The sequence below is a fragment of the Meles meles genome, chromosome 10 (genome assembly GCF_922984935.1).
Source record: "Meles meles chromosome 10, mMelMel3.1 paternal haplotype, whole genome shotgun sequence".
In the NCBI taxonomy this organism is placed as follows: Eukaryota; Metazoa; Chordata; class Mammalia; order Carnivora; family Mustelidae; genus Meles; species Meles meles.
In genome coordinates, this window is record NC_060075.1 from 108,818,994 (window position 1) to 108,841,226 (window position 22,233).

The 22,233-nt window shown below is 39.6% G+C and overlaps 1 protein-coding gene across 3 annotated transcripts in view; it reads left to right on the forward strand.

Annotated features, from left to right (window-relative positions):
* Window positions 1-22,233, forward strand: part of VPS41 (VPS41 subunit of HOPS complex) — a 185,080-nt gene that overhangs the window by 42,607 nt on the left and 120,240 nt on the right. For all 3 annotated transcript variants that reach the window (XM_046020128.1, XM_046020127.1, XM_046020126.1), the window contains exon 4: window positions 2,423-2,500. In XM_046020128.1, coding sequence (XP_045876084.1) covers window positions 2,423-2,500 — 78 coding nt within the window. The remainder of the gene's footprint in view (window positions 1-2,422; window positions 2,501-22,233) is intronic.

Here is a 22,233-nt window from a genome sequence, read left to right on the forward strand (position 1 = left end):
ATCAGACTTTTTTTTTAAAGAGCAGTGAAGTTATTTATTTTGAAAAGGCAGCAGCAACAATTTATCTAATCCAAATGATGAAACATTTTAGTAAACAAAAGGTAGCTTGTCATAGAAACCACTGCAGTTTTTAATTTTAATTTTAACATTTTCGGGCGGGGCAGGGCAGAAGGAAGGAGAATCTGTTTCCTTTTTTTTTTTTTTTTTTTTTAATTTTTCTTCAATTTGACAGAAAGAGAGATCACAAGTAGGCAGAGAGGCAGGAGGAGGGAGAGGGGGAAGCAGGCTCCCCGCTGAGCAGAGAGCCTGATATGGGGCTCGATCCCAGGACCCCGAGATGGTAACCTGAGCCAAAGGCAGAGGCTTAACCCACTGAGGCTCCCAGACGCCCCAGGAAGGAGAATCTTAAGCAGTCTCCACACCCACCGCATGGATCTCATCCCTGCAAAGATTATGACCTGAGCTGAAGTCAGGAGTTGGACACTTAACTGACTGAGCTACCCAGGCACCCTGAAACCACTGGATTTTTTTTGTTCAGAAGTAAAGTAATTACAGGTTCAGGTTGAAACTATAAATTCAAAATAATTATTTTATGTTTTCTTTCTATCTTAAATATTAAATGAGTCAAACTAGTAATTTCAAAAAAGGGAAAAGGAAGGAATTAATATTTGGGTATTCTGCATAAAACCTTTGAAACTTTTGATAAAGTGTCACTGGAAGCTCAAGAATGGCCTTCACAGAGGCATTGGAGAATCACCCAGTACTGAAGCACCTTTAGGATCCAAGCCCCTTTACTTTTCTAACAAACAAAATACAGTATTTATGAGGAGAATCAATACTGTTGAATACTTGGGGTGTGGTGAGCTTTTAAGACACATTGTTTTATCATAGCCTCGGAAAGAGCTGAGATGGCAGAGTATTTGTTTTTAGTTAGTATTATACAGGTTTCTTTTCTTTTTTTAAATTCAGATATTGTCAGATATCTGTGTCACTGTGTCAAAAGAAAATTACAACCGTCTGAGCCATCTGAGTCCTCTGTTTCTGATTAGAATGTTCTTTTGCTTTGAATGCAACATTAGAATGTTTTTTTTGCTTTGGGTCCCGGTTTGGTTTAAATATTCAGACTAATTTCCCCCTAGAATTACCTCTTGCCCCTTCCTTCATGGGGCCCAGGCTTCCCGTTTCCAGCAGGTTTGCTGTCTGCCCTGGATGAGTAATCGGCGTGGCACCCGGTGCATTCAGGCAGGCCTGTGCGCTGGAATCGTCATACCTAGTTATGTCTGCACACCTGATGTTTTATTAACCAGTATTGATTTTTTTACCCGGGGGACTTTTTTCTTCCTGAAAAAAGGCAACCTTGCAGGAGTGAAAGGCATTGCAGGGGATGAATTTCTAATGAACCCCTTCTTTCCCTTTTTGTGACTTCTCTTTAATGTACCTTCGTATTTTAAGTGCCTGAACTGAAATTTCATTTTAAGCAATTCCATTTCGATAAAATCCTTTTAAATCTTGACTTTCTGTAAGGTTATTTTTATAAAGATTGTGCTGCTTGACTGAAACGCTTAGTAGTGCCTGTAAATTTGAGCATTTCATTATAGGTTGCAATGAAGCATGCTGCCATGCAATGAAATACATAGAATTTGGAACTATTTGAGTAATGCCGCAAGAAGTAAAAAAGAAGAAAAATCTCATGTCATATTTCAGGTAGTCCTAAAGTTTCTCCATGTTTGTTTAGGGTTAGTTCAAAGAATTAAAGGAACAGTGGGAGATATGAACTCTTTCATACTGTAAAATGAATGTGTAGCTCAGCAGTTATTTTGTGACTGAAGAGGATATTTTTTGCATTAGAATATAAACATTTACACTCAGTATTATACATTAACTTTTATAGAGGCATCTAAATGCTGATAATATAAATACTTCCAAGCTTTTTCATCTCTCAGCATGACTTAGATTTTCCTTTATTTAAAAAAAAAAAATCATGCTTTGGCATTTGTGTATGTGTATCTGTTTGTTCAACTTAAATGATAGCACAGATTTACACATTTGCCGTGAATTAGCGGGGGTTAATCATTCCCTTCGGACTTGGAGCTCAGCCATAGGTGGGTCGTATTTTCCCCGCTGCACTGGAATCTGCAGCCTCAGTCCAGCAGGCGTGGTGTGCGGACCGCATCCACACCATGAGTTGTCAGCAGACGCGGGTCCTCGTGAGTCGTTCTGACAGCCAGCTTGCACTCTCACAGTAGAGCAGGCCCTGCTCTGTCATTTCCCTGAAGCCGGAAACAACCTTCTCCAAGGAGCGCATCCCTTCCAAGGCGTTGCTCACCGCGTATGCATTCAGAGTCTTGACTTTGAAAATGGTTTGATTACTAAATGTGTATTAATGTACACTAATAAACTGACCCCTCTGTTCCTCTTGCAGTTTTTGGCACTGGGCACCCATTACGGCAAGGTTTATTTACTTGATATCCAGGGGAACATCACTCAGAAGTTTGATGTAGTAAGTATACAGCATCAAATAATGTATGAATTAGACTTTGTGCTGAAAATTTATGCTTTACAGTATTAGCTTAGCAGTTTGTTATAATAATCTAAAGAAAGGGCCTTTATCAATTCAATCAGAGTGCTGAGAGTGTAACTCTGAATTTTATAGTATATGCTAAAAGTTATAAATGTGAATGTAAAACGAAAGAGGTCTATAAATACATGTATAAGCATATATATATATACATTTTATATTTTGACTTTGTATCTTTATATATAAACCCCATTTAAAAATTTATTTTTATAAATCTGTTGAATTGTAATTCTTTAGTTAAATAAATAAAAGTTAAATAGGTCTTTTTAGTTAAGTAAATAAAACACTTTATTATAGTCATCCATTTGACTTTAAATGAGGTATTTAAAATACTTCTACATGTGCCCTTTTCAAATTAGAACAGTGTGGAATATCTAGATGAATTGTAACATTAAAAGAAAAAGTACTGCTTTTATTAGTGAATACTGGTCCTAATGTACAACAGGGGAAGTTGTGAAATCCTTAAAGTGTGAAGCTCCCTCATTTGGTCAGTTGTAAGTATGTGCCCCACCATCTTCTCTAGATGCCAAGTGTAATGGAAGATTGATTGATCACCTTGCTGGTTCAGTTTTTCTCTTCTAAATAGAGAAAGCTAATGTTTTATATGAATGTTTTGATGCTTGGATTTTTGGAGGATTCTGTTGATTCAAAGTGAAGAGCTAAACTTTTTAATTTTTTGGAAAAAACGATTCCAATGACTTGGAATCATTGAGGATGAAGGAAATGTGGAATTTAAAGCTTGGTTTTGGTGTTTGAGATGTCCTTAAAAGGTTCAGGAGCGTCCGTGGTTGCGTTTGTGTGAACATTTGGAGTGAGCAGGACGCTCGTTTTACGGATAGGTACTACATCAGCACTTGTTGAAAGATCTATTACAAGGGATTGGTATAGTTTATAAAGGAGACCACAGTTTCTGAAGCTGACACATTGTGTAGGAAAGAAATAGGTTGCTTCGTTTTACTTAAAAGAAACTGAACCACTGAATGTTGACAGAATCTTGGGAACAGTCAAGGAAGGGACTTAACGCACACGAATCGTACTAATACATCAGGCAAATTGCGGGTTCTTCTTTTGCTTCAGCATCTTTCAGACAAGAGGAATGTATGTTGGACCTCCATCTACGTCCCGGACACCCATCTTGGTGACTGAAACATGTGTTCTTTCAGTTGCCATCCATTCAGATGTGTAGCTGATGCTGGGAAGAGCTCTTTTTCCCAGTGTTACCTGGAGCTCCTCACCATTAAAACAAAACAAAACAACAAACAAAAAACAACCTAGTAAAATCTCACTTGTCTGTTCTCTTGAACTTTCTGCTCTAGGTAGAGGATTACGTGACACTCTGTTTCTAAAGAAGTCCTCTGAATATTGTATAGAAATTGCAGTGCTTCATTACTGAGGTTCATGCGCCTGTCTGCTGGCTCCATTGTCCAAGGAGAAACCAAGACAAATGCTGTAGGAGTTTATTCGTGTCTTTGGTCACTCATTCATTCATTCATTCATTCAGTCTTGGTGTCTACACAGTATAACCTTTCACTTATACTCTTTCTGATGTCAGTTTTATGTCAAGTATATCCCGTGTCCTCTTGCAGATAAGTTACGGTATCATCCTCCCTAAATTTGCCCACACTTCCCCCCCCCCTTTTTTTTTTTCTGTTTTTCAATCTGCCCATGTGACATCTTAAAAAACGAAGTTCTCTGGAGCCTTGCCTGCCCCCTTACCTTTTTTCTTATTTTTTCTGGCAGGAGAGGAAAACATTTTGATGGTATTTTGTTTATCAAAGAATTTGATAGTCTTCTGTGGAAAGGTTTTTCAGGAGACCCTAGCTTTTTTGTGAACATTACCATACTATGCATTTGACTGTCAGATGACACACATTGTCCTCTTTTGAAAGGAATCTTAGTCTACAGCTTCTCATCTCCAAGTTTTTTCCTCTATTATTTTATTTTCCTGTTTCTGATGATGTGATGGCTTTGTGAGGCTCTCTATCGCTCCTTTTAAAAAAGGATTCTTTCAGTTCTAAAATACTATTATGAGGTGAATTTGCTGCTTTTCTTTCAATGTAATGGTAGCCATTTTAACCCAAAACTTTATTCTTCATTAGAAATGCAGGGAGAGTGAACAAATATTTTTAAAAATTAATGAATAAACACTCCTGACTTTAGTTTTCACTTCTAAGTGGGAATAATTTAAGCAAATTAAAATTAGATAAGATAAAAAGATCTTAGGTTTACGCAGTGTTTATTTCCTCAAGCAGTATCTCTTCACCCCATTCACTGCATTTCTAGTTTTGATTGCGGTAGTTTTGTTTGGCAGGGGGTGGGGAACACAGAGGAGTCTCTAACGAAGTTTCCCAAGGGATTCTGCTATTTGAGCTGGAATCATTGCACTAGAGGCTGTCTGACTTTACTTTAAAAACATATGAGGTAAAAGAAATAACCAAACAAATCATTCTGCATGTTGAAGAAAGATATTTGTTTTCCCATTAATATTTCAGGAGAAATACTGTGTGGTGCACAGTTCCACTTGTAGGTATATATTCAAGACAACTGAGTGCAGTGTTTATGTCCACACACACACACTCACACACACACACATACAAGAGATATATGAGTGTTACAGTAGCTCCATACTAGAAATAATAGCTCCAAACGAGAAACAACCCAAATATTCATCATTTGTCAAATGGATAAGTAAATTGTGGTATATTCTGAGCAATTAAGAATAGACTGTCTATATACATAATAACATAGATGAATTTCACAGATTTAACATTCAGCCAAAGAAGCCAGACACAAGTGTGTACACGTTGTATGATTCCTTTTATATGCTGGTCAAGAAAAGGTGAAATCAAACACTGGTGATAGAAATCAGATATTATTTTTTGGCCTGGGAGAGAGCACAGGAGAATCTTCTGGAATGCTGATAATATTCTCTATCATTATGGCTTCCCATATACACACACAAGTAAAAATCACTGAACTATGAATTGGAGATTTGTGGTCTTTAGTCTGTATTAATACCTCAGTAACACACACACACACACACACACACACACACACAGGTACCTGTACACTTGTTTGTATCTTTGCCCTTGAGCAAAATTCAGAATTCAAATTATCCTTTGTCTGTTGAAGCAACCCTTTCTTCTCCTCATTTCTAAATACCATCCAATTGGTTAAGTCGGTTTCCTGTTCAGAGATCTTTATATGAATGGATCACACCACTGAGGTTACTCCTTCTCTTGTATATTCTTCTACAATTACATAAAATGTAGATAAAGAGGATTCTGTGGCACCCGGCCATCTGTTACTTTTCTTTTGTTGGTTGAGAGTGAAAACCACTGAAATGATGCTTTGTTTTGCATGTTGATACTCATATTTCACAATACTTATAAGAATATTCAGATATGCTAATGTTTTAACATGTTTTTTAGAGGTTATTTCTAGATACGACTTTATGTTAATTCAGACTTAATTGATAAAGTTCACTTCTCTTTGAACTCAGAGTGAAATGAAAGTGGGGCTAGTTTCCCATGTAAAATGCTCAGGTTGCTAAGAAAATTACCTGTAATATAGATCAGGCCATAGTCCCCTGAAAAATGGCTGTCTTAATGAACTTACACGGTATATAACATAGGACTTCAAAATTCTTAGGGGATCTCAGATACCTTCTAATTTGCCTATGGTATTTATGCCCCTATAATGCCTTTAAATCATTGTAGTTGCTTTCCCTTCAGTAGCATCCACTTCCCTTAAGCTTATTAATTTAAGGCTTACTAATTAGGAGTATTACTTGGAAGTAACGAGCAAATTATTTTGGAGCATTGTTCCATATGTTTTAAATCTTTGTTCTTTTAAGTGTGCTAGAGGGAGAGCAGAGAACTCCACTGACCAAACATAAATTTTCTGCTGTTTACCTTCATGTGTTTTTCTTCCTTTGCTCCAAAGAGAAAATGATACAGCTCTGCTGTCATGGTGCCATGGCAGGAGACATCAGCTAAATACCTACAAATGGATGGTTACAAAAGGAAAAGAATAAGAAAACGAAATAAAGCAGAACAAGGGCTTATTGGGCATTTTGCATTAAGATAAATAGCAATTTTTTCAACTGAATCTCTTAAGAGGTAGGTTCAGAATTCTTCCTGAACTCCTGATAGTGGTCTATTGATGTTTCTATTCCTGTTCTGTTTTTTTCTTTTTTTGGTTGGGGATTATACTAACACTGTATTTCTTACTGCTAATCTTTGGTACTTCCTCATGTTATATGCTAATAAAATCCCAGATCTCTATCAGAATTTAAGTAGCTTCACAGGACAGTATCTGAACATCTCTTCTTCTAGGGGGTCTTAGTTTCTGTTTAATCTCCCACCGTCAGTCTAATCTCTGCCTCCGAGAACACCGGATGGCTCCTTAGGACTTCCCAGCTGCATCAGATCTCAAGATCCTGGTTGGTCATGTGGCCAAAGCTCCCTTTGTGATCTTTGTTTTCCTTCCTTTCTCCTCCAGTCATCTGATCCACTCACCATTGCCTGAGGATTGTCTCGGACCTGCATGCTTGTGTCCAGGCTTTTCATCACTTCTTTCTGGAATGCCCTTCTTCCGTTGGCTCCATTCTTCCTTTTGAAATTTGTACCTTAACTCCTGCTTTTAGAAAGTAACCCTTTTATTCAGTAGTACTTACCAAGTATTTAACATATACGCAGATTTTTCCTAGTTGCTCTGGGTAATTCAGAAAGTCATCAGAGTTTAAAAGCTGAGGAGACTTGGATCGTTCTAGATATAAAAGGTGCCAGGTAAGGAAGCCTGAAGGAAATTGGGCTGGGGCTGCTTTGATTCTGTATTCCCTGCCCCTGTACTCGCTTACTTTGTCTGGTTTATTGTAGGCCTCCCTCACATACCTAGACATTCTGACAGGTCATTTCCCCTATCCAGCTTTGAAAAGATGTTTCTGTGACTGCTTCCTGGGCCTCTGAATGAGCATGGTGTCATTTTTGTCTCTGGGCCATCTTTTGGATTGCACTCTTGGCCTTCTGCTTTCTTTGGCTTAGAGGAATTCATTTCTAATATAAATCTTTCCTGTGTGTTGAGACGTAAATGTTGTTTGCAGGATCATCCATCTTTATTTCATGTTTCAGAGAAAAGAAATACTTATCTGCCCTCTCATCTCTTTGCTAATGTAATCCTGAAAATTTACTGTTCCTTGAAGCTTCTTAGACTGCATTTGTAATATGCACAAACACCTTTTATCATTCACATGATTTGACCTCCTCCTCTTTCGCATTATTGCCATGTCTTGAACATGCAGTATTTTTGTTGAGATTATTTGCATCTGTCATTCTCCCCATAGAATGTGAGCTTCCTGAGGGCAGTTTCTCTGTCTGATTTAGCTCTGCATGCATCCTTAGTGCTCAGCATTAAAAGTGGAAGATAGTGAGGCATTGATACAAGTTGGCTGAACTCTAACAGTTCCAAATCTGTAAAGTTCCTTCTATCTGGACGGTTTTCCAGATAAACAGGGTTTTACACCTTCCTTTGCCACAGCCAGATTATTGTGTGTACATTATGGGAAATCAGACAGACATGACCATTTCTTTAGAGTTAGTACAGATACCATACATTCCTTACTACTCTGAGGAGCCCAACTATTTTGGGCTCATTCAAAATGTGCCAGGATAATATTGGGGTGACTGTTCATTAAAAGAGCCGTTGGAGCAGATCTTAAAAAAATGGAAGCCATCGTTGAACAAAGAAACTGCTCTTTTCTGGGTCTCATGGCACTCACCATCATTACTTGGGAAGCATGGCATGTATCTTTTGATAATACCAGAGTGGTACATTGTTGGCTCAAATTGTCAGTGTCTGTAATACCTGTTGAAGACTAATTGACAGGCCTCAGATTCTTAGGTGTTGAAAGAATCTGTCTTCTATATTTGGACTCTGTACTTTGAGTGATAAGAAATGTGTCAAATGAGTTGAGAATTACTTAAGTGGAACTCATTCTAACTGATGCCAAGGAAAATCTTATTTCCAATTTTCTGCATTTTTGTATTTAAATCATCTCCAGTTTGTGGATTATTTATAGATAGCTTTATAACTTTGGTAACATCTGTGCACAGAGGTGGCTAAGAAAACATATTCATCTTTAAGGATGCTTCTGTCACTGAGAACAGTTGAAGTGTTATGCTTACAACACGTGGTAATCCAGGACTTCTTAGTGGTAACTGCATTTGGGCAAATATCCCTTAAATAGCTGAAATTGAAAGTATTTCTTCACTGAATGAAATCACCCTGGTACTCCACACATTTCAAAGTCAGAGTTGTAGTGATTTTAACTTTTTGGAACATGACCCTCAACTGGGTAGAGAGAGAATGTGACTCTGAGACTGGAGCCTGGCGGAAAACCTGTAGACTCCGTTCTGTAGTAGAGTGAGTCCTCCATCTGGTGCTTCTTTCTTTGGAAGTCAGGCACCTCTCAGAAGTGAGCACGTTGGGAGGATTATAAACAATGTGGAGACTCAGGAGATGTGGTTAACTTTGCAAGTGGGAGAAAGTGAAAATTTGAGGTGAATCTTGACAGGTGAATGAGCGTTCCTCAATTGTTGGAGTGGCTCTGGACAGGGTGATGCCTTCATATACAACAGGGAATCTGGAAGGGCAAGAAACATTTATCACAGCCTTTTTATCTACATATGTATTTGGTTTTCCACTAGTGGCTTGTGAGTAAGGGAATGGACAGGGAAAAATGGTGAGATGCAGTGAGAGAGACTTCTTCAGCAGGTTTGGCAGAAGGACCAAAGGGGAAAGAAAGGGAGTGTTTTCATGAGAGTGTCTTCATGGTTACTGGCTTTGGGGTTGAGAGTGTTTAGGGAACTAAATGAAACCATTAGAGTGATGGTAAATCAGATGACATGGACCAGAAGGTCGGGGCTTTTATATATAAGTGTCTGTGTATAGTTTGATAACAGATAATGTATACCTTGAGTTAGTGGTATATTAATTTTTCTTTAAACAAGTTCTCATTTTCTGTTTGAACAGCTTTGCTTTATTAACTCTTTGTAGAAATTACTTGTTGGCCTAAAATTCCTGAGTATTTTTCATTTGATGGAATCATGATATATTCTGATAATTGGGAACCTAAAGAGTCTTTAATCATCTCCCCACCCAAGACATGAAATTTTTCAGAAGTGTTCTTGTCATTTGCTTGTTCAGTCCTTCTTTTATACCTCTAGTAAGAGGAAGTGTATCGCTTCTGGGGGCAGCTATTAGGTCAGAACACTTTAGGTTTTGTTGGTTTAATTGATGGCAACAAAACAAAGTAAAATGGAAGAATATATACCACTAACGACCTCTTAGATCGGCTAAAATGACAAAGACTGATCACCAGTAACAGGTGTCGGTAAGCATGTAGAAAAACTGAAACTCACTCACACTACTGGTGGAAGTGGAAAATGGTAGAACCAGCTTGGGAAGGCAGTTGAGCAGTTTTCAAAAACATTCAACATAGACCTACCCTGTGATCTAGTCCCTTGACCCTGAGGAAATGAAAGCATATACTTGTACAATGACTTGTGTGTGAAAGTTCACATGTAGACGGACAGGGGAATGGATAACCAAAATGTGGTTTAACCATACAGTGGCATTCTGCTTATCAGTAAAAGGAATGAACTATTGATACATGCTACCACAGGGAAGATTCTCAGATCTGTCATGTTAAGTGAAAGAAGTCAGACTGAAAAGCCTATCTACTATATGGTTCCAATTATAGAAAATGCTGGAAAATGCAAAGAAATCTAGAGTGACAACAAGATCAGTGATTGCTTTGAGAGAAGCGGAGGGTTTATAAAGTGGCATAAGGGAACTTTCAGGGGTGATAGATGTATTTACTATATTGATTTGGGGGAGGGTTTCACAAGTGTGTATATACGTCAGGACTTACCACATTTGCACTTTAAATATGTGCAGTTTATTGTATGTCAGTTGTATCTGAGGAAAGCTGTTAAAAAATCCTAACTATAGAAAGACTAGCTACAGAAAAGAAATGGAATAATGTGTTCCAGGAGGTGATATTTACACATCAAAATATTTGTTATTTCCATTTATGTAAGCCCAAATCATTGGGTATTCTTTAAGGCGCTTGACATTTATAAATGGCACCCCACAGAATGGGATCTAGATTATCTAATTACTGGCTCCTTTGGCTTTTCTTTAAATTATGAGTCAAAAGACAAATGCTGTCTTCTTTAAATTTTTGTATAATTTCCTTATTTCCAACCAATGATGTATGGCTGGGGAAAATACCAAAAGTTTAGCTTCCATGAGAGGTAGAAGAATTTTACCAGTATTATCAACGTCTTTTTCCTATTTTGGTCTGTTTTATGTAAGTACTATGTGTTCTGTATTGCATATTCCTTTTTGGGAGGAGCATCACCTTTTACAGAAATGATATAGTGAGTGAGGGTGCAGTCACTGGACAGGTAAGGATTTGTTTTCTGTTTCTGCATAGCATGGGCACTCTCTTTCAGGTGAGATAAAAATGGGTTTCTTTGAAATAATGGAGTAAACACCTTCTGTGCTAAGTATCTTGTTGGGGTGTACCTAGTTAGCAGAAAGACAACCAGTATTTTGTTAATATTTTAGAAGAGTTTCATCTCAGAATTAAATGCCTTGTGAGGTAGTGAGGTAGTCTAAAAATCTAATTCCATTTTACTTTAGTGGAAAAAAATTGAATACATTAGGGCACTTTCATTGCTCGGTGATGGAAACCCAATTCCGCCAGGCTTAATGGACAGTGAGAAGTATTGGCTCCTGTTGTAAATCAAGTTGAAGTGGGGATGCCAGGCTCAGATGTGCCGATCTGAGAAGACCCATACGGTACCCGTCCCTGGGATAGGCTCTCTTCATCTGGTGAGCATCACGGTTAGCCCACAGCCCCAGACTGATGTTAGGGCGCTAGCATCCTCGTAAGCGAGACAGGACTCCCTCATCAGTAACTCTGGCAGGTTTGATGGGCCTGGTTAGGTATATAATTCTGTCTGAAGCAGTCTCTACAGGTGTTTAATAGGAAGCTCTGGCCAGGCTTGAGTTAGGAGTAGGTATTGGATGGGGGAAGGAGGGAGCCCCATTCTAACAGAATCAGTTTCTTGAAGTAAAAAGTTGGTCTGTTACTGCCCAGAGCTGTCCAGGAGCCAACTTCCCAGTGCCTAATCCGCTTACTGCCCAATGCTCAATCTAGGAGTGATACTGGGGTGAACAGCCTTGGGTAGGCTGAGGACTCTGGTGACTGAGTCTTTGAACACATCTTTGAGGTGAAATCACTCGTTCACTTTGAAGGTTTTGCATTTCAGTAGATTTAGATTATACCGAATTGTACTCCTGCCGGCCCTGTATGAGTATGCGTCACTGTGTCTTGTCACCAGCATTAGCTGTTATCATTCAGAAATTCTCTGCCACTTAGATTTCTAGAAAATGGGACTTTATTGATTCACTTTGTATTTTTCTGGTTACTAATGAGGCTCTTTACTCTTTGGGGAATTGTTAGTTCATATACTTTGTGAGTATGTGTGTAAAGTTCTAAATTGATTTGTAATTAAAAAGTTCACTGTTTACAAGGAAAAATAACAACATTGATCAGGGTGGATTGTGTGAAGGCTCAAAATCAGAAGTCGCAAGTCAAATTTAATACTTGCCAGTAAGTCTTTCTAGTAAATGAAACTGATGACTTGCATTTTCACACTAAATTAATACTTTAAATCTCAGCTTTATTGTTTTTATTCATTTACTTGTTTTGATTCTTTATGTTCTGTAAAAGCTATAATCATAGGGTGTTTGTAGCAAATGTTAACCACATATTTTTGTTAAAATATTTCTTCTACAATGAGCTGTTAGAGATCGGTGAGGAAAACACAACCCAGAGAACAACTGAAACTGGACAAAGATGAACAGGAAGTTCTCAGATGGAAAACCCCACGTGTCTCCAATAACCACATGACAGGATGCCCAATTTCTCTGGATGGAGAAGAGTCAGGCAAATGTGAAATTTTCTAAACCATAAGATAACCATTTCACACTTAGCAGTTTGGCCAAACCCTTAAAAGTCTGATGAGTACCAGATACCAGACACGGGTGGGGGGCCAGGGAATTGGGCGTTCTCTTCAGATAGCTAAAAAAGAGAGTCTGGACACATCTCCTTGTCAGAAGCATGGCAGATGCCTTCTAGTCTATGGTTTATCTTTTAATTCCATATTTGTGGTATTTTCAGTTCAGAAGCTTTTTATATGAATGCAGTAAATATATATTAATCTAATCACTTACAGTTAGTACTTTTTAGTCTTCTGGGGGAAAAATATTTTGCCCTTACTAAGTCATAAAGATATCCTCTGTATAAATTTTCCTTTTTCATTTAACTTTTTGTTCTTAAGAAAAAAAAATCCTCACTATTCTGTGAAGACAGGAATTTATTCCTTGGCATCAAGATGGAGTCTGCAGTTCTTGCCTTGCCGGGGGCAGGCGGGGGGGATTACACAAAAATTTGCAACCCCCTGAACCTGCTGGTTTCCCATTTTTTTTCCCCTTTGGACCTTGACTCAGTTGCATTATTGGAAATGCAGCTAGCCCGGAACAGATGTGGGAAGAGAAGCACTGACTGGCTGGTTGTAGATGAAGGCAGACAGGGCAGCGATGCCCAGCAGAAGAGAGGCTGGGTTGGCAGGATGTGGTCCTGAGGTGGGACACAGGCTGTATGGCGCCATGGCTGCTGGCCAGGCTTGGGCTCTGTCTCCCCACGTTCAGTAGTTCGGGCAGGTTATTTAACCTAGCATTTTCTTTCTCTGTAAAATGTAGAGCATATCCCATCCTGGAGCAATATGTTTAATTTGAGGATTATTTGAGATACCTGTGTAAAATATTTAGTGCAAAGCTCAGTATCCCATCACGAGGAACCAGATCAAGCCAAGCATCTGTCCGCAGGCATTTATGACACTTCCTGAAAGAGAGCCATTACTTCTTTTAATTCCTTGATAGGATTCCCTTTAACTGTGTTCATTGTGTATAGGACATGCAAAGTCAGAAGAAGGAGGGACAAAGAAAAGGGGAAAAAAGGAAAAAGGGAAGAAAAAAGAGAAACTTCCTCAACATACTAATTTTTACAGACTAATCTTGCTGCCTGCTTCATCCCATCCGTTGTTTATTTGGGGTGTGCGTCCCTTTTATAGCTTGTCACAAAGAGGTTTACTTCTCTGGTGGTGTGGGAACACGCTTACTTACGTCCTGATGCTCTGTGAAATATTCCCAGTGCAGGTCTGGTGAACTGACTTCAGGAATTTCTTTTTAGTGTAGAGACATTCCAAGTTCATTTACAAGGTGCTTCTTTTGAGAACTGTGGAGAGATGACCATCTGCTTGGGAAACGCCTTAGTGGAGAATTGATGCAACAATATTTTTACTCTGGAGAGCCTTATAATAATCTCTGTGGTGAAAGTACAGCTGCATTGGTGAGATTTTAAGTGGTCTTTCTTCATCTTATGTCAGAAAAATAAGGCGTTTTCTATTTGATTAATAACTTGGTCTCTGTTATTTAAATGATATATGCTGACCTTTTTTAGAGAAGTGATTTTTTCCCTCAACCTGTGGAAGCACAAAGCCTTTACGTTCTCAAATGTTTTTAAGTAAATAGAACCCTGTAGTCTAGGAACTTCAGGGCTGCCTATAGAGGATACCTTGTTCATGGTGTCCCCCTTCAGCTGAACTTCTTTGGGTATTAAAACATCAGTATTTATTTCTGTGCTAAAGTATCTTTTGAAATAATTTAGATGAGTTGGGTTATGTGATGCATGGAGACATCTGTGTTGGAATTACCACTAGAATAGAAGGGACTGCTCTGTCCTTCTCTGCTGAGTCCTGGCTCCCCCACCTGACTGCCCTCAAACGCCCCCCAGCGGGGTCCTGCTCTTGAATTGGACCGTGTATCTTTCGGAAGTCCTTGTTTCTTTATCAGCAGGTGGAGTGGGTCAGACCAGGTATAGTCTCTTTTTGAATCTAAACACGATAGCCAAGAAGCAGCTCATCTTTCCTTACCACAAAGACGAGGCTTTTCCAGTCCCCTGCTGGATGTCATGTCTTTAGAAGGTTCCATTCTTTTCTCCTCCAGATCTGCTTCCATCTCTGGGACGTTTATCCTCCATGTGCCTCCGTTGCCTTGTATATCCCCTGAGAGTCTATTCTGAGCTCGTTCTTTCTTTCGCTCCCTCTTTATATCGCCACCACTCTTGGTCAAGTCTTTATTGCATGTCACTTGGATTATTGCAGTGAAACCCAGCTGATCTCCCTGCCTCTTGCCCCCCCACCCCACCAAATCCATCCTTCACACAGCTGCCCAAGCAGTCTTCCCAGGGGAAAGCTAGGATTCTGTTACTCCTGTCCCCGAAAACACTCGTGTGTCCCTTGATGCCTGTGGAATAAAACAGAGGTTCTCTCTGCACCCCCCAGGCTTTCACTGTCTCCGCGACAGGATTCTCCATCCTTGTGGCCTGAGCTGTATTCAGACTTTGTGCTTTGGCTCTTGCTGCCATGTGCTTTCCTGACTTTGCCTATGAAAATGCTCCGTGTCCCACCTTTTTTATGGCAGCTTTCTTGATGACCCACACGGAAGAGTGTCTTTTCCATATTCATTCACTGATTGCTTCTTACTCCTTCAGTCAACATTTTGTAAGTAGGTGCACAGATTATAAAGAATGACAAAACACAGCCCCTGTTCTCAGGCCAAATAGGTCGTGGAGCTGGTTATATAAATAATGATCTGTAATATCGTGGTTAAATGATAAAATAGAATGTCACAAAGTGCTGGATTCCCAGAGCCTCTGTACACAAACACCTTGAAGGCAGGCGCTGTTTGTCCACTTTTTCTTTAATCTGCTTTGTATCATGGAGGGTGTCTGGTAATATTAGTTGCTCTCTTGTAAAATGCATTTATTAGTAAATTTCTCTTCTGCACTATTCCCTCTCAAGGCTGATGACTTTGAATTTCTTTGGCAGCTCTGCTTTCCTTTGTCACTTTCTCTGTGTCTTTGTTGGATGCATGTATAAGTAGGGACAAATAACTCAGTTTAAGAACACATCATTTTCTGTCATACTTCACACATTATTATGTTTTACCATTTTTGAAAACTGTCAGTTGTATTTCTTTCCAGGTCATTTATGTATGTAACACATGTTTATTCTTTTAACAGTTGTTTTCCAGCAAAACAACTGTTTTACATAAATGGCATCATGAACTCGGCACCATGTTGGGTCGCGGGCCCGCGCTCAGTAATTCTGGAGTGGTTGCTAGAAAAGGACACTTGTCTGGCTCCTTATGCTGTTGCTCAAACTGATTTCCTATTAAAGTTTTCCTCACTCAACTGCCAAAGTTAGTACCCGAGGCATCAGAAGGGGACTTAGCCAAAATGCCCCCTCTGAATTGTTCAGCAGATGGACACTGCAGTCTCTGGGGAGAACGAGCTTGGGGACGGCTGCAGATCCCTGCAGGTCCCGGCTGTAGTGGCCCTGAAAGGTTAAAGTCTTATATAGGAACAGCGCTTCCATGGGCTGCCATCCTCATAAGGGTAAGGCCCACATTTACTGTGTTCACCTGGCATCCAGCACCGTCCCTGGAGTGTGAATGAAAGAGGACGAAATAAATACCTAAATAACAGTAGACCAAAAGCCTCACTTGGCCTTAGACTGAAGCCATGTTTTCATCCGTGCCCAGGTTGATGAGGCCTGCATTGAGCGGATGTCATGTGCGAGCCTGCCTCCTGCCGTTGTTGGTGGGGACATAGCAGGTGCGGGCAGAAGATGGAATCAGCTCTAGGAATCAGCAGTGCACCAGCTTCTTAGGAGGCAATCCCTTCCAAATCCTCCCTGCGCTTTTAAAGGTTGTCAGGATTTAGAACACGGACATCCATGTAATAAGTCTTCTGCAGGCTGGAAGGCCATTCTCTGCTCTTGCCTCCGTTGTCCTGACCTGGTGGGGTATGGCCATGGGCCCGAGGTCTGACTCCGTCACCAGCCGGCTGTCCCCGGGGACTGTGGTGTCTGGGCGCTGGCAGGTGCAGCAGTAGGGCTCTGATGAGTCAGAGGAAGTGGTAAATGCTGCTGTCCCTTTACTGCATCGAAGTCACCCCCGCGGTGCTCTTGGGGAGGTGGTGAAAACTCTTGATTAGAGGATACCATTTAATTCTTTCCTTAAGATTTTATTTATCTATTTCTTAGAGAGAGAGCGGAAGGAAGGAAGGAAAGGAGGGAGGGCAGGAATAGGGAGAAGGAGAAGCAGACTCTTTTCTGAGCATGGAGCCCGATGGGGGGGCTCGATCCCCTGACTAGAAACAAGAGTAAGATGCTTAACTGAGCCACCCAAGTGCCCCAGAGGATACTCTTAAAAGGTCAAAGTATTCAGGAATGTCTCACTGGCTTGCAAAGACTGATTGATAAGCAATCTTATAAATGCAGAAAATTTAAGCTCAAGTTAAAACCGCCATGACAAAATGAATGGACAGAATTCTTTTCTTTCTCAACAAGGTGACTCTTCCTGAGAACTTCTTTTCATTCTTCGCATTTCCATTTCTTCTCATTCCCAAGACTGTCAAGAAGTTTTTACTTCTTGCGACGCCCAGGTGGCTCAGTGGGTTAAGTCTCTGCCTTCAGCTCAGGTCATGATCCCAGGGTCCTGGGATCGAGCCCTGCATCAGTCTCTCTGCTCAGCAGGGAGCCTGCTTCCCTCTCTCTCTGCCTGCTTGTGATCTCTGCCTACTTGTGATCTCTCTCTCTGTCAAATAAATAAATAAAATTTTTTTTAAAAAAGTTTTTACTTCTTTCAGATGATTTTCAAGACACCAGTTAGAGTTTAAATCATTTTCTAGGGACATTGATTTTCTAACAGGGTAACTTCAGTTTTTGATTATTAAAATACAAGTTAAGTATCTCTAATTTGCCACTTAAATTTAATACATTTGTTTTTTCCTACCAAACAGTATTTTTGTGGAAGTTATAGAATATTTATTAAGACTATCAGGAAATGTAGACAATGTACTCTATCTAAAGTTAATTTAATATTTACACAGAATTTTGCAGCATCAGAAGAAAGCTTTGATGAACCATAAAGCTACTTGAATCATGGAAGGGAATATTCTGTAGTTCAGTAGACTGTGATACTGGGAGGGTATTTGGGAATTCTTGCATTAGAAGTACAATGGACACTACCTCAAATAGCAGACATGTAATTATTTCATATTAAAATAACTGTGCTTAATATTTTAACTAACACATAAGTTATTTAAAATACTTTTCGCTCAGAAATCAACCTTGTTTACATAATAGGTTAGTAATTTATTTTTAGAATATGCAGTTTCATTTTTTCAAGCTTTATTGCAATATAATGTATAATATGTAAGTGTAAGGTGTACAGTGTTATGAACTGACACACACACGTATTTCAAAACGTTTACCACAGTCAGGCTCGCTTTTGCCTCATATAATTACCATTTCATGTTGTTATGGTGAGAACATTAAAGCTCTTCTCTCATAGCAACTTTCATGTATAGAACACGGTATTTTTTACTGCAGTCACCATAGTGTACCGGAGAGCCTCTGAACTTCCTCATCTTATAACTTTGTACCTTTGACCAACATCTCCCTATCTCTTCACCCCCTTATCCCTGCAACCGCCATTTTACTCAGTTTCTAGGAATTGGGTGTTTTCAGATTCCACATGTAAGTGAGTATTTGTCCTTTTTGGTCTGACTTACTTCACTTAGCATCATGCCCTCAAGGTCCATCTGTGGGGTTGTAAATGGCAGGATTTTTTTTATATAGCTGAATAATATTCCATATATGTATATATGGAATATTTAATAATATATACACAATATACACATATATGTGTGTATATACACATATATGTACATATACATAAAAATGTGAATATATATATGTGTGTGTATGTGTGTATATATACATCCAGCTGTGTGTATATATATATATATATATATGTACACACACATTTTCTTTATCCATTTATCTGTCAGTGGACACTAAGGTTGTTCCCATATCTTGGCTGTTATGAATAATGGTGCAGTGAACGTGGGGGTACAGAGCTCTTTGAGATCATGCAGTATTACCTTTGGATTTCTACCCAGAATTGAGATTGCTGGATCATGTGATAGTTTTGGTGTTGATTTTTTTGAGGAGTCCCCACACTGTTGTCCATAGGAGCTGTACCAACTTACATTCCCAGCAACAGTGCACCAGGGTTCCCTTTTTTCCACATCCTCACCAGTGTTTGTTAGCTATTATAATAGCTTTCCTAACAGGTATGATGCGAGAACTCATTGTGGTTTTGATTTGCATTTTCATGGTGATTAGTGGCATGGAGCACCTTTCCTGTACTTGTTAGCCATTTGTCTGTCTTCTCTGGAGAAATGTCAGTTCAAGTCCTCTGCCCATTTTTTTTTTTTTTTTTAAGATTTTATTTATTTATTTGAGAGAGAAAGAGAGAGCCTGAGAGGGGAGACAGTCAGAGGGAGAAGCAGACTCCCTGTGGAGCTGGAAGCCTGATGTGGGATCCCAGGACTCCTGAGCTGAAGCAGTTGCTTAACCAACTGCGCCACCCAGGTACCACCTCTGCCCATTTTTTTTTTAAGATTTTATTTCTTTATTTGATAGACAGAGATTGCAACTAGTCAGAGAGGCAGGCAGGGAGAGAGAGGAGGAAGCAGGCTCCCTGCTGAGCAGAGAGCCCGATGTGGGGCTTGATCCCAGGACTCTGGGATCATGACCTGAGCTGAAGGCAGAGGCTTTAACCCACTGAGCCACCCAGGCGCCCTACCTCTGCCCATTTTTAAATCAGATTGTTTTCGTGCTGTTGAGTGGTGTGACTTCCTTGTGTATTTTGCATATTAACCCCGGATCAGATACGTGGTTTGCACATAGTACCCTCTGTTCTGTAGGCTGCCTTTTTCATTTTGTTGATCGTTTTCTCTGCTGTACAGAAGGCTTTTAGTTTGATGTCATTCCACTTGCGGAGTTTTGTTTTTGTTTTTAATTTTTTTTATTTCTTATTTTTTATAAACATATAATGGATTTTTATCCTCAGAGGTACAGGTCTGTGAATCGCCAGGTTTACACACTTCACAGCGCTCACCATAGCACATACCCTCCCCAATGTCCATAACCCCCTCCCCCTCTCCCAACCCCACCTCCTCCCAGCAACCCCCAGTTTGTTTTGTGAGATTAAGAGTCACTTATGGTTTGTCTCCCTCCCAATCCCATCTTGTTTCATTTATTCTTCTCCTATCCCCCTAACTCCCCATGTTGCATCTCCATATCCTCATATCAGGGAGATCATATGATAGTTGTCTTTCTCCGATTGACTTATTTCACTAAGCATGATACCCTCTAGTTCCATCCACGTTGTCGCAAATGGCAAGATTTCATTTCTTTTGATGGCTGCATAGTATTCCATTGTGTATATATACCACATCTTCTTTATCCATTCATCTGTTGATGGACATCCAGGTTCTTTCCATAGTCTGGAGTTTTGGTTTTGGAGTCTTGGTGCTTTTGGTGTCATGTCCAAAAAAATCATTGCCCAGACTGTCATAAGGAGATTTCCCCCTATGTTTTCTTCTAGGAGTTTTATGATTTCTTATCTTACCTTTAAGTTCTTAATCCATTTTGAGTTTATTTTTGTAAGTGGTATAAGATAGGGGTCCAGTTTTATTATTTACATAGGAATATCCAGTTTTCCCACCATTTATTAAGGGGACTGTCCCTTTCATCATTGACTATTCTTGAAATACTAGGTGATATGCACGGGTTTATTTCTGGGCCCTTGTTTCGGTGTCCGCATTTATGTCAGTCCTGTACTGTTCTGATCAATATAGTTTTGTAATATAGCTTGAAATCGGAAGTGTGAGGCCTCAGCTTTTTCTTTCTTAGGATTAATTTGGCTATTTAGAAACTTGTGGTTTCATATGAATTTTAGGATTTTTTTTTCTATTTCTGTGAAAAAGAATGGGTTTTTTTGAAAGTATAGATTTATAATTGGTCAGTAGTTGTTTGTAGAATAAAGAATATTTCAGCCATATTATCATACAAAATTTGAAACATAACTTAGATGAGTTTGTGCCTCCTTTCTCCATTACTCCTTCCAGTTCTTCAGAGTGGAAAACAAGGACTTTGTAGCTTTTTAAATTTTCCAGTTATTTCCCAAATTGGAATGAATTTGCTGCTGACAAAGCATTTTTCTTCCACCTGCAGAAACAGCAGCTTCTGTTAAAAGCTGGATTATCACATCAAGAAGCTTGAATTAATGTAGTTATTAAATCTTAGAGAGATAGGATCATCTTTAAAACCTCACAAGAATACACTTTTCTTGCATACTCGTTTTAACAATGGAATGCATCACAGTTAGTATCGTGGGGCAATGAGTGCCAGATGGGGACTGTCAGTTCTTCAGCTATTCAAGCCTGGTACTGCGTATTGAAACCCTGAGATGAAATCTGAGAGCAGCAGAGACAATTTGGGGGTTATAGCTAAAGGTTAGGTTGTTCTGGCCATAGAGTAAGTCCAGCGAGAAAATAAGGGTTTGTTTTGTAGATGTGTAGATACCTCTCAAGTAGATGTATTTTTCGGAGACTTCTTACATCTAGCTGGAGGTCTTGCTCACCTCGGGCTGTATCATCAGGGGAGAGTAAAATAAGCAGTAAAAGAGTTTTCCCAAGTATGAAAGAACAGGCGTTTGCTTTTCACACGTGGAATGTAAGTGAAGCTTGCTCACTAAGTGTGACTAAAGAGCAAGAAGCTGCCTGGGCAGCCATGTGGACGTTGGGATTGCTAACTAGTGGATCTCAGAGAACGAAAATGAAATCCATCTTCTTTCTTATTCATTCCGCTCCGTATCCGTGGGGATGCAGCATTTGTGAAGGAATCAATTATCCATTTGTTAGTCAGAGGAGCCTTACAAATTATACATTAGCAGATTGATTTCTTAGGTTCGCTGTTGGGGGACCGATAGCTTAAGGTGGGATGATGAGGAGCGTCGGGGGGAAAAGAAGTTGCCACAAAGAACACCATTAAAAGCAGCTTTCGAAATGACCGTGAATTTATTCCTAATTGAAGAGCTGACATAATCCATACTAAGTGTATTTATTTCAGGCATTTTACATTAGGTAATTGATTATCACATGAGGTGTACGTGTTGGTAATTTTGCCTTTTCTTTAAATTTAAGAACTTGAGACCACCTGTGGTGGACTTGGGCTTAGACGGTATGGGCCGGTCCGTACCCCCTCCTGCTTAGTCAGGCCTCTTTTTTTGTTCCATTAAGGAAACATTTTTGTATGTTCTATAGTGTCAGCTTGACATTATTGATTTTTGAACAAACTCACTTATATTGTCCAGAATTCCAAACATGTCTCCATTAGGAATAAAATTGTAGCTAATGGAAAATACAGCTGAGGCCATTTTTCTCGGGTCTTTTTTTTCCTCGGGTCCCTTTTCTTGTTTACATCTACTCCAGTATCCCAGCTTGGCAGACACACCCCATAAATTCTGTGTGTAAAACAGGCAATTAGAAAATTCCGTATGGAAGAAAAATGGACTCCTGCACTACAGTTTCCCTCCTTACC